We start from the raw sequence: 13,232 nt of genomic DNA, 5'->3' as shown, positions 1-13,232 counted from the left end.
TAAAATAAAAAGTAGTAAGAAATTAAAAGGGGTAGTAAAAATTTAAAAAAAATGATCAGTAAAAAATTAAAACATGACCAGGAAAAAAATTAAAAATTTATGAGCAAATAAATTAAAAGCGAGTAGTAAAATAAAATATTAAAAATTACCAGTAAAAATATTCAATTTAGGCAGTAAAAAGTTTAAAAGTGATTAAGAAAAAATTAGAAATTTGGTGAACAAAAAATAAAACCTAAATAATAATAAAATTAAAAATGATCAGTAAAAGTATTCGAAATGAGCAATAAAAAAATTAAAAAGTGGTCACCAAAATTAGCAATATAAAATAATATATGGTGAACAAAAAATTAAATATGAGCAGTAGAAATACTCGAGTTGATCAGTTAAAAATGAAAAAAGAGATTGACAAAAACTAAAATGTGAATAAATAAAAGTCTATCAGAAATTTTGGATTGTCTACAAAATTGTCTTCAAAAACTAACAAACAGACTAAACCCAATTTCAAATTTCAAAGATATTTTCATGAAAATTTCACAATATTTTGAAAATTTCAGAAATTTTCATGAAATTTTCCTTATTCATCTAAACTATATAAAAGTCTCAAAAAGAGAAAGTCATCCGCGAGATAGAAATCTCAATAGGGGGAGGTGGGGCTACATTGTTATACGATTTTTTCGCATATTTCTAAATGAAACTGGGTTTTAACATGATGTAAATTGGATAGACAAAATAATTGCGCATCTAAATAAAATAATTGCACGGACCAGTTTCATTTAGAAATATGCGAAAAAGTCGTATAACAATCTATCCCCACAGCTCAATGTAGCCCCACCTCCCCCTATCTACATACTTTTAGAGCCTCCTTTAGGCTAGTAATATGCAAAATTTCACTTAAAATTGAGGAAAACTCGATGAAAAATGCATTAAAATATTTGAAAAACTTTAAAATAAAATTTTCTCTTAAACTATGGGAGATATAGGCCTCATACTCAATAGGCTCGAGATGTGCGAAAGTTCACTTGAAAATTAATAATATTTCATGAGGAAACTTTAAAGTCGATTTTCTCACTTGTCTCGCAAATGAAATAACTTCAAAATGTAACCGGATTGAAAAAACTTAGTTGCACTAATTTGATCATTTTATACAAAAACTGAACTTGAATGATGAAAATTTTGGCCGATGAAAAACGGTCAACTTTTGGAAGAAGCAAATGAAATAAGTGATATCGCTGAGGGGAGCGGGGCATTAAGATCCACTTTTTATCATCCGAATTATTAAATTTGTTTAAAACTGTTACCTATTACTAATAATATGAATTTTCGAATTATAAAATACAAAATTGTGGCTGCAAAATAAAACATGGAATTGTTTTTTGACATATATTATCAAACTCTCCTTCATGAAAACATATATTGGAAAGTTTACGCCTATAATCAGGGCAAATTAAATCATTATAATAAAGCAGAATAAGCGTGAATATTCGGTATATCTTCTTTCGAAAACAATAAAAGTTTCTTGTGTGAAAATACATTTATATTTGCCAATTGCGATATATTTGGTGTTAAACATGCAATTAAAGCATCTAAAATCATTTTTGAAGTAAAATTTACAGTAGACTCTCGCTTATCCGTGAGAGCGGGACCAAAATGTCATACGGATTTTGAGAGTGATATCCATTAAATTGTTTGAAATCCAACGATTTTTTTTGTATACATTGAAAATTTATAGAGTGAATCCTGACCTGACTGAATCTGACATTCCCTTTAAACATGCGTACTGTCCAAAAAAGTTACAGTGAGTAAGAATTAACAGTAGATAGAGCACATTTGCATAACAAAAAAAGATTTTTTTTGTCACCCGGAAAAAGAGTCCACTGATAAGCGAGAGTTTACTGTAACAAAAAATATGGAAATATTTCATTATGTTTAGCCGGCTGACAAAAATATAATTTTGACAGCTGCCGCTGAAATTTTTTAGACTCACACCTCCGAAGTGTCAAATTTACTGAATTTCTCTCTTTTCATTTTGTTTTTCTAATAAAATGATGTGATTTTGAGGTTTTATGTTGTAAATTGTGTTCTTAAAAGTAGTTTAAAAAGTTCTAAAACCTTCATTATTGCGAAAATTTAGAATTCCGATGCGTGTGTGATGATATTTTGTGAAGAATTGCGGGGGTTCGGTGCACCATTTCTCAGATGAGTTTCTTTAGAAATTGTGCAGTTTCAAAGCAAAAAACTCAAAAATTCAGGATTCATAAGCCTTACTTGGAATAAATTATTGAATTTTAAAGGAAAATGAACCGTATCGAATCGAAATCTGAGGGTTTTTAACAACTTTTCAGAAGTGACCGTTAATTTCACAATTTCAAAAACCCCAATACTCCAGCCGCCATGTTGTGAGCACACCTTTTTAGTTCGTTACATCATGGGCAGTGACGATATTTTTTTTAATTTCTGAAAAGTGAGATTCTTAAAGATACAAAAAACGAAAGAGTTTAAATTTTACATCATTACCTTTAGTCTCCTTTACAACGTGAGATAAATTAACAAACATTATGCCATTATCGCTGTTTAACTGACAATGAAAAAAAATTGATTAACTTCTTTCTTCATAACGGTTACATTTTTAGGTGTAAAAATATATCAACTATTTTTCTTATTAAGAGATTACGTAGGTCAAGAAGACTAGAAGCGGAATAATTTCATAATAATAATATTTTTCATTATAATAAAAAATTAATTCAGATTCGTAGGAATAAAAAAGTATATTTTCTAATTTTATTTACTTTCGTACTTAAATACAGATTTTATGCTTACGTAATCACAAATTATTCTACAACACGTTGTAAAATACGTCAAAAATGGTATTTTTTGTATAAAATTCTCACAAGAATTCAAATTTCATTTTTTGAAAAATATCTCGTTCAAAAACTAGTTTAAGGGCAGAATCACATTGACAGTAAAATGCTCACCCTATTTCGTTAATTTACACATTTTCATTGCAATTCTTACGCAAATTCTCGATTTCCGTATTACATTATCTCATACTCGGTGACACTAAGGTGAAAGTAATATAAGAAAATTGAAAAAATAAAACGAAAATTCGATAAACGGTGAGCAAAAAAAAACTGTACTATTAATTTCTCATACAGTTTTTTTGCTCACCGTTTATCGCATTTTTGTTTTATTTCTTCAATTTTCTAATATTATTTTCATCTAGTACCAAAACCGAGTATGAGATAAGGTAATACGGTAATCGAGAATTTGCGTAAGAATTGCAATGAAAATGCGGAAATTAATGAAATATGGTGAGGCTCTGGCGAGCATTTTATTGTCAATGTGATTCTGCCCTAACTCATCAGATAACGGGAAATATTAAGTTTTTTGACGACAGATGAAGTTACACCGAAAACTATTGTCTACCGATAGGTATGTTTTCTTTTCAAAACAGCTATTCGAAAATCAAAACTCGAAGGCTTAATTTTTAAAATTTTTAAATGAAAATTTTAGAAAATATAGTTTTAATGTTGCAATTTTATATGCCTACACACAAAAAGTTTTAACTCTGAATTTAAGAATACCTATGTAATTTTTTGGAAATTTAAATTGAACGTGAATGTCTGAGGCGTTCAAGTTTAGAAACTCTGAGTGAATGAAATGGGCTAGAATCCCGATCTCTTTCACGGTAAAAGATCGGGAATTTAAGTTGAGGATTAGCTGAAAAGTGAAAGAAGTCTTGATATTTGCAAATTCCAATTAAAACTAAATGATCAAGGAGTCAGAATTAGAGCAGTGGCATTTACCAAAATGGTATTTGAACTTAAATTCCTTGGTGTTTCTGTTCAAGAATTTTCCATTTTTCTGTGTGTAATAATAATAATAATGCTGGCACAACATTCCATGAAGGAACTAGGCCTTCCCGCAAGGGGATTTCTAAACATGCATTATTATTTTTTCTTGTACGGGATGAGGCCCGTGGAATCAAGTGCAGTGAAGCTCACTGGATGTAATTCGACCCTCTTTAACGCCAGAAAAATTCCTGATGACCAAAAGGGGATTCAAACCCGGGACACTTGCATCATAGAGCGAGTGCTCTACTACTTGACCCATTGAGTGTCCTCTGTGTGTAATAGCTTGAATTAAGAAAAGCAAGAAAAGCAGTTAAGCCAAAATCCGAAAGCCAAAATCCCGAAAGCCAAAATCCTGAAAGGGATGAGATTATATGGAGGAAAATGTTTAGATGTTTAGAATGATTTCTCAAGACACAGAAACCTTTCCTTTACCTCAAGCAGGCGCGAATATAATCGTGGAAGTAGGTATGATACTTTTTAGAATTCGGGATTTGGGCTTTCGGAATTTTGGCCCATTCGGGATTTAGGCTTTCGGTATTTTGGCTTTCGGGATTTTGGCTTTCGGGATTTTGGCATTCGGGATTTTACCTTGCGAGATTTTGACCGCGACCCATATAATACCACTTAATTATACGATTAGGGATATTTTTTGTACAGGGAAAGTCAAGCACCTTCTCATAATGTAATATAGGTTCAAAATTAGTTCATAGGGCTAGATTATATCATAATATTGGTTCATTCTATTTAATAAATTAATAATAATAAATTAATGAAATTTCACCTTTCGCTTTCTTTTATAAAGTACCTTAAAACATTATATTAAACTTAGCAAAATTTAAATATATATTAAAGTTAACAATCCTTTTACAACTACAAAGTTAAATCCCAATTTGGGAATTGTACCTAACTGATTAATTAAAAAAAAAAATTGATTCTTAATGAGGAAATATAGAACTTTAATGTCTCTATGAGTATGGGAAATTTATGAAATTTTAATTAATTTAATCCTCAAATATTTTATTGTCAAGCATTTTATCTAAATGTACATAAACTCTTAATTCATCAATAGAGCTTGAACGCATTTAATGTTCTAGTCTATTGGACAATCAGATGTGTCTCACATAAATAGTAAATGCAGTTAAATATTTAATTACAATATTCGACTTTTGCACCTAATACGCCATCCAAATACATAAATTGATTTGAGGGATTGTATCTTCTTTCAATTGAATTTAATTTAAAACGTATTGATGTAACAAAATAATGATAAGTGGAACAACATTTTACATCAACTTTAAAAATCGATAAATGTACTAATAACCCATATTATTGTTGGTTGTTTTCCATCCTTTCCATTGCAATAAACCCTTTAGTTTAGATGGACTTTGAGAATTAATAGGAATATCATCATGTTAATTGAAAGTGGGAAAAGGTGTGTTATTAAGTGGACTTGCTGTAGAGAAATATATTGATGGTAATTTAATAAAAATGAAAGGTAAACAGTTGCTCAATGAGTGGATATTTACTCTCGGGGGTATATACATCAATTAGGGAAGTAATTCAATTAATATGGAAAGTTGTGTGATTCGTACATGAGGGTATGTATTTTGAGTGAATTGACTCTAAATATATAGACGAGGTCACCATAAAGGCATACAGAAATCAAATGGTAGAAGTTGAATGGCAAACAATCATGGTGTTTTCATATTTGTTCTGATGATGTATTTTGCATATTTATCCCAATGATGTTGGGGTGTTAAATGCAACAATACATTTTCGATGGGAGCATTAAATTATTTAACAGCATAGAGAGATTGCAGTGACAGGCTCGCAATAGGTCAAAATCATTTATCTCGAAATGTGAAAATTGTGTCTAATAAAAAGACAGCTCCATTTATTATAGCAACAGATCCTTTCGTGATGGCCAAATCTCGTGTTCGTGTCCTAAATGAATGTTCCCACGCCTCAATGATGAAAACACCCGATGTAATGAACATCACGCTTCCGATAATGCTGTAAAAGATGCTGAGACGCTTGTTAACAGGCGTTCCGATCATGTGACCTATTCCAGGGGATTGAAAAGACGATGAGAGTCAATGCGATTTTCTGGGTTGAAATTTTGGGGGAAAGTGTCCTGACCTCCAATGAGAAACAATGTTAGGGCATGTGGAGGCAATACCATCCCTCACTTATTAGGTGTACACAAAATTCATGTATACATTACCAGCGAAAATGGCTATGAGGACAATAATGTAGCCGCAGAACGTGCCTGTGGCCAAAAATGCCGTCACCAATTCACCATCATTAAAGCTGTAGTAATGCAGAACTGTGCTGGCGATGGCGAGTGACTGGAAAATTACAAAATTTATCTTCATTTTTTATCTGCTCCTGCGTTTTGTATAGCACAGATAAACCCCCGAATTTTCACACATTTTTTACACTCTTTTGTTAAATATTATCCAACTTAATAGGGCATTGATGGATTTTGATGGCATATTAGAAAAACATTCGTTTTTGATATTGGTATTAGGCAGTGAAAAGAATCTTAGCTAACATAAACTTACTCGACCTTATTATAGTTTGTCTATTTTAAATAAAGTGCTAGAAAAGCTAACGAAAGAAAGAGTTCATAGGAATTGGTTAATAAACCGATTTTAGTCGAGCTTCAAACGTTTACAGGGATCAGCCCAAATGTGGGTGTAATGTCCTAGACACTAGAGATACTTATGCCTTAGACACACTTACGACTTAAGTCGAGAGACGGCTTAGTGGAAAATGATGGAAATGTAGTTTAATCATTGTTTTGAATATAATTACGCTAAGCCGTCTCTTGGCTAATCCTCAGGTCTGTCAAGGCTCTTATGTGCTGACACACTTATACGGGCTTCAGACCTAAGGCTTAGCAATCTGTCTTAACTGCTCTAATTCATAATCAGGCACGATTTTTTAGGAAATTGTTGTTTAGGATTGTATATTAAGGGCAAATGATCCATTAGATTTTGAAAATATCAATAAAATTCCTTGTTATTTATATTTTTGAGACCTCAGCGAACTGGGCTAAACCTTCAGTCTGAAGCCGTTATTACGGTTTAAGTCGAAAGATGGCTTAACGTAATTATAATCAAAATAATATTTAGACAGACGACATTACCATCAGTTTCTCACTAAGACGTTACTCGGCTTAAGTCGTAAGTCTTTTTAAGGCATTATGGCTTAAGCCGAGAGACTATTAAATGTGAAACTGATGGGAATGTGGTCTAATCATTATTTTCATTATAATTACGTTAAGCCGTCTCTCGGCTTAAGTCGTAAGTGTGTCTAGGGCATAATACAAACTTTCGATGAAAATATCTTACTACAACATACTAGAATTTCATGGAAATCGAAAATTAAATTTCGAGATAAGGAAAGTTAGGCGATCTCTAGCAATCGGTGGCATTCATGGGACCGCCAGATTATCTCTCGCATCGTTGTACAAAAACAAATTATCTTTTGCAAGGATACTGAGTAAGTTTTACACCTAATTTATACAGCTAATTATCCAGGGCAATTTCAAAACTCATTTACCAAACTTATATGAACTATATTCAAATTAATTAAACTCAGCCATTTCTCATGGCTATTGGCTATTTGCAAATACGCAGAACATTTCCCATATATTAGTTTATTACCACAAAATTTTGTAATTTCGAAAGTCATGGATGCCTGAAACCTGAAGCCAATACAACCTCCCTTAAAATTTTTTTGATCAAGCCCTGTAATTAAATTGTGTTCTAAAATTTGACACTGCTTCATATTAAGTCTGAATATATTAGAGAAAATAAAATTGTAAGAGATTACAAGACGAATGAAGGTGCTAAATCTCATTACAACTTCTGATTATCCATGATATTAAACGCTTTTCTAAAACTACGAGTTTTCAAAAGTATTTGTTTTAGAGATAAACGACTAGATAGACCACTGGACGAACTATTGGAGGGCAGGAGGATTGATTTTTAATCGGAGGGAGCCAAAATACCGAAACCCAAAATCCCGAAAGCCAAAATACCGAAAGCCAAAAACCCGAAAGCCAGACTCCCGAAACCCAAAATTTCGATTTCAAAATCCTGAAAGGAGTGAAATTACATGGAGGGATAATGTGTAGAATAATTATGTATATTTAAATGTGTAGTCAATCTGCCAAGGCTGATGGATGAGGAGCAATGTGTAGTGTCAGTGAAAGTTGATGGTGTTGAATTTATATTTACAATTGTTTTCCCAGTTTTTGATCCCCTGAAGAAGGTTCCAACCAAGGATCGAAACGTCGGCCAATAAAAACATACAGAAGAGCAAGAAAATTTTTTTAGACCGAAATTCCAAAATCTGACTTATATCATCCTAACGGTCGACCCTCAACATAGAATAATTTCCCAGGACATGGAAAATTTCCTTTTGCCTACTGAAAACGCGAGTGCAATCGTGTGAATAGCGATGAGACTTTCAAGAATTCGGAATTTTGGCTTTCAGGATTCCGGCTTTCGGAATTTTGACTAGGATCCAATTTTAATAAGCATTAGATTCAGATCTTCCGGTGTTCGACAGAATCTAACATAATTCGTCAGTTACCTACCTATAGAATTTAATAGGCATCATAATCTTTGTTTATAAGTCTCAAAACAAGTTAAGTATTATAAAATTCAAGCCCGATCCGACTCAGCAGCTTGAAGAAGCTAACTATCAGACACAATTACATGACTAAATTGATTAATAAACATCCGAATCGAAATCCAAATCGGTTGACGAACTCTCAACGTTGTATTATAAAACTTAATTTACAAAATATAAATAAAATGATATACGTTAGTATCAAAACCGCACATGGATAAAGCCTTCATTTGGGGTAACTCCGAAACAATTTTGAAAATTAAAAAATATAGTAATTCTGGGATATAAAAAATTTAGTAGAAATATATTTTTCAATAGAGGTTGATGGGGGTACGTACGTTTAGCCAGCAAATAAATCTTTTTCGCGTATAATTTGTAAAAAAATGATAAACTTTGTCTATTTTTTAATGTTTTATAAATAGCTCTAAGGTATTAGTTGTATGAAACCGCATAGTTCAATTTTAGATTAATTTTGTCCTGATCTCGCATATACGAATTGCTGCTTGACGGGAACTATGTAGTTACTATAGTCCTTCAATGACGTGGAAAAGTGGCTAACGGAGGTATTATTATAATCTTATATTTTATTTAACAATAAATTTATTGGCTACATTTAAAATGTAAAATTTTTATTCAGTAAGAACATCTAAAACAAATTTTAAAATGAAGAGATAGCTTAACCCTTTAAGGGCATTTTGGTCACCCGTGATGCATAGTGAATATAATTTTTTTAGCTACCCAAAGTAATTTCTTTCTAATGTTTGTGCCTAATCGTAAAGTAGAAGGTTGTAGAAATCTAGGATATTTTATGCAAATCTTCAGCTATTTGCTATATAGTAAATATATAAGCTGCAAAGTGACGAATTCTCAGAATGCCGCATTGATGAATGATTTTTATTTTTTTTTATATTTTTAATTTTTAAGCAAAAACTAAAAAACATTAAAATTAAAATGAATTATTTTGATTATAATTACGTTAAACCGTTTCTCGGCTTAAGTCGTAAGTGTGTCTAGAGCATGAAGCGTCTTTAATTTGCACATGAGTCAGAAAAAAATCACAAAATGTATTTATCATTTTTTGAGGACGAGTATGTGTTCCTTAAACTTCAATTGACATTCTTATTGTACCATCGAGAGTCCATCAAATTTTATTCGTATTGTTAACACTTTTTCACTTGAAGAGCACTTTATTGAGGAATTTTAATCCTTCAGAAATGCGAAAGTGTGGTGACTGGCACGTTTCACGACCATTGGATGGTGGTATGTGGAAAATCGGGGATTCTTCTGTGCACCAAAATCCACTCACTAGCTCCATAAATTTTATAACTGACAATCTATTGTGCGATGTGGCATCTTCAATAGGAGTTGGTGACATTGTTAGCGAACCACTTTGATGGCACTTCCACCAATTATTTCCACACATAGAATAATCCTATGATGAAGCGGAAGAGTCTCCCGGAGGGCACTGGTGTCCACCATGAATACCAAACAACTACCGCGAGAAATTGGTGTGAGAATTAAAAATACCAGAATCATGTGAAGAGGATTTTGTGGAGAAAAACAGACCTCTTGACTGCCAAACTCTCAATTGTGCCAGAGTCGATATTGGGAAATCTCTCTGATGATGTATTACACATCCCTCCAAATACTGACCATAGCCTTTTGAGCTCAGCGACGATTTATTGGTATTCTCCGTGGCTCTTGCCCAACATTATATAATTGAGGATTGCAGCACTACAAACATAATTGATGTAGGATCTCATCTTTATAAATAAATTCTTTTCTTCAGCCCTAGAACAAAGATCACGTTCCGCTAATGAGATCAAGTATAGAAGAAAATTTACTTGTAATTCTCCTTCATCATTAATTTATGACGCACTTAGTTAATTAGTATTGACAGTGTAACTGCTAAAGGAAGTAATTTCGGCCTAAATTAGAGAATGATTCAGAAAACTTCATGTAAGGTAGAAGTTGAAGCAATGACTAGGCGCCTGCACTAAGATTTTTAGTAATTTAATATTAATTGTGAAAGTGCCGAATGAAGCAGTGAAAACAATACACCAATTATCTGTCCTTAAAAATGAACATTCCATCCGATATTAAACAATATTAAAATAAATATATTAAAAATAAGACAGAAGAAATTTTAGACAAATATTGAGTAGAGGCGCCTAGTAATGCAACGAATTCTTTAGAAATTCATTTTTTATGCAATTCACTACCAAGAGAATAAACCGAATACTTCGCAGAATGTTGAACTTTTACATGTAAAGCATTGAATACTCTTCAATATTCAATATTCTATTTTAATCAGTGACTAACACAAAATTTATCATAAATTTTTATTTTATCTGTTTAATACATTGATATTTACTGAAGTAATTTAGTAAAACACTTATTAAAACTTTACTTATGAAATTAAATTAAGTATTGTACTCATCTCATAAAGCTTATATCTTTTCAGTTCGTTTTAAAATTTGCTTTTTTTATTTTAAATTAATAATTCCCAAGACTTATATAATCTTTAGCTAAAACTACATCTTCTGAAATATTCGTAAATCGTTAATTAAGACGATAAATCACTATAATCAAAAGTTTGAAATTATTGAAAACTGTGGAAAAATGGGAAAAATAGTCTGCGGCACATTAGCACTATTAAGTTTAAAATGGTTAGTTAAAATCAAATTCGGTGAATCAATTAAAATAAAACTTATCAATTTTAGTACATAAAAAATATATTTTTTGACACATAAATTTAAAAAGAAGATATGAATCTGGATAAGATTGAAAAGAAGTTCTGATCACATTCAAGTTATTTACGTCCAAAAAATTTTATCAAAAAGAAATAATAATAAACAAAGCAAAAATTGATTCCTAATAAAAATTAAAAGACAATAAAAGAGAAAAAATACTACAAAGAGCCAACCGCAATAAATTCACAGATTTCTTTCATTGAAATAAAACAAATATAATTTGAACAAAATAGTGCTTTTTCAATCAATACAGAGTGTTATTTTTGAGTTTTTCTTTATGGTTTGTGAAAGCTGAAAATAGAATAATAGAATAATTAAATAAAAAGGAGCTATGATATTCATTTCAATGGAAATTCGAACAATATATTAAAATTGAATAAAAAAATAATACTTAAGAAAGATGGCTAAGCGTCCAAGCTTCGCGGAATGTGCTAACTCACGGGAAAGGCCTTTCCGTGATTTACGGTGAATACCGGTTTACTACCGATTAAATTGATTCATAAATTAAATAAACTCGTTCTAAAATAAAAAAAAATGCTTAAGTAAAGCAAATTTTAGAATATTTTCAGCATGAGTAACAAGCCTACGGACAAAAAAAGTAAATTTGAGAGGTATGGGTAAAGTACTCTCCATTCGAACGTTCATGCCTTCGAATATTGTGATTTTTTTTTAATTTTTCCTAAGAGACTTGCACATAATTTATCACATAACAATAAAAAATTAATAATAAGCTAACTAATCCTTAATAGAAATGCGTAAATCTCTTATGAAAATAAAAGAAAATTCACATTTTTCTAAGGAATGAACGTTCGAAGGGAGAGTTTATAACATTTACGGGTACTTAAGTCCGATACAGCCGGATTGGAAAATTCAATATCTTTCAAAAGAATCTAAATTTAAGTAGATCGGATGAAAAATAGGCCTTTCAAAGTGGTTTAATTTTAACGAATTGTTCACTTTGACTTTCCAAAACATATTCAAAAATAGGAGCCGTTTTCGATATAAACCAAAAAAAATATGGTTTTGGAATGGATGGAGGACATGGGCGAAAAAGGAAAAAGACCGCCCTACTGTCCATGTAGTAGCATGTATTTCAGTATGTGTAAAAGCATACGGACAAATAAAAAAGTAAATCCGAGAAAGGTATATCATTTACAGGTATATTACTGATTCATAACTGATTAAGGCAGATGCAATTAGATTGGAAATTTTTAAATCTTTCAAAAAATCCAAATTTAAACAAATTAGTTGAAAAATAGGCCTGCCAAAGTGGTTAAACTTTAACGTCCGAAAATTCGACATCGAAATGTTTTTCGAATATAATTGTCTAAGGATGAAATATTCACTTCCAAAACATATTCGAAAATGAAGGAAAAAAAGTGGGAGTCATGGTTTTGGAAGGAAACGAAGGGAATGGGGGAGAGGTAAGAAAAAAGACTGTCCTAGATAACATTGACTTATGGGAGGTCGGCGATATCTTTTACCGTTTGAGTTCGAGCAGTAATGTGATAAAAAAATTGTTAAAATAATTTTTCATTCGGAATTGAAACAAATTTCATTTAATTATTAATTTAAAACGTCATATTTATTTTTTAACAGTTGCTTTTCTTAAATTTTTTTTAATTTGAACAATTTAATAAATTATTGGAAAAAATATTGCTTTAAATTGTTGCCTTTATATTTAAAATATTTTGCGATGGGGGAGATTTGGAGTCAAATCTAATTTAGAATTTTGAGATGTCCTGATTACTTAAAATAAATAAAAGGAAAAAAAGCACGAAAGTATCTCAAGGGTACACTTCTTCATGATTTACTTTTTTCTCTTTCCATGTGGAACAGTGAGGCAATCCTAGAATTCCATTTTAGATCCGTTTAAATAAAACCATTTTACAAAATGATCGTTAAAGTATTTGTTTTTTTCTTTAATTTATTTGATTTCCCATAAAAAAAATAGTATATGTATGTAAATGTTACCCAAATAAAA

The 13,232-nt window shown here is 31.2% G+C and overlaps 1 protein-coding gene across 1 annotated transcript; it reads right to left on the bottom strand.

The window, feature by feature from the left end:
* Nucleotides 1-5,057: 5,057 nt before the first annotated feature.
* LOC129808230 (protein snakeskin-like) lies at nt 5,058-11,502 on the bottom strand. The gene is made up of 3 exons (XM_055858040.1): nt 9,802-11,502; nt 6,076-6,199; nt 5,058-5,913 (listed from the first exon to the last, which is right to left on the bottom strand). The coding sequence occupies exons 1-3, from the start codon at nt 9,916-9,918 to the stop codon at nt 5,696-5,698; spliced, it is 459 nt and encodes a 152-aa protein (XP_055714015.1). The 5' UTR covers nt 9,919-11,502; the 3' UTR covers nt 5,058-5,695.
* Nucleotides 11,503-13,232: the final 1,730 nt, after the last annotated feature.

This window comes from Phlebotomus papatasi, chromosome 3 (genome assembly GCF_024763615.1).
Source record: "Phlebotomus papatasi isolate M1 chromosome 3, Ppap_2.1, whole genome shotgun sequence".
Classification (NCBI taxonomy): Eukaryota; Metazoa; Arthropoda; class Insecta; order Diptera; family Psychodidae; genus Phlebotomus; species Phlebotomus papatasi.
This window is presented reverse-complemented; position numbering and strand designations above follow the sequence as displayed.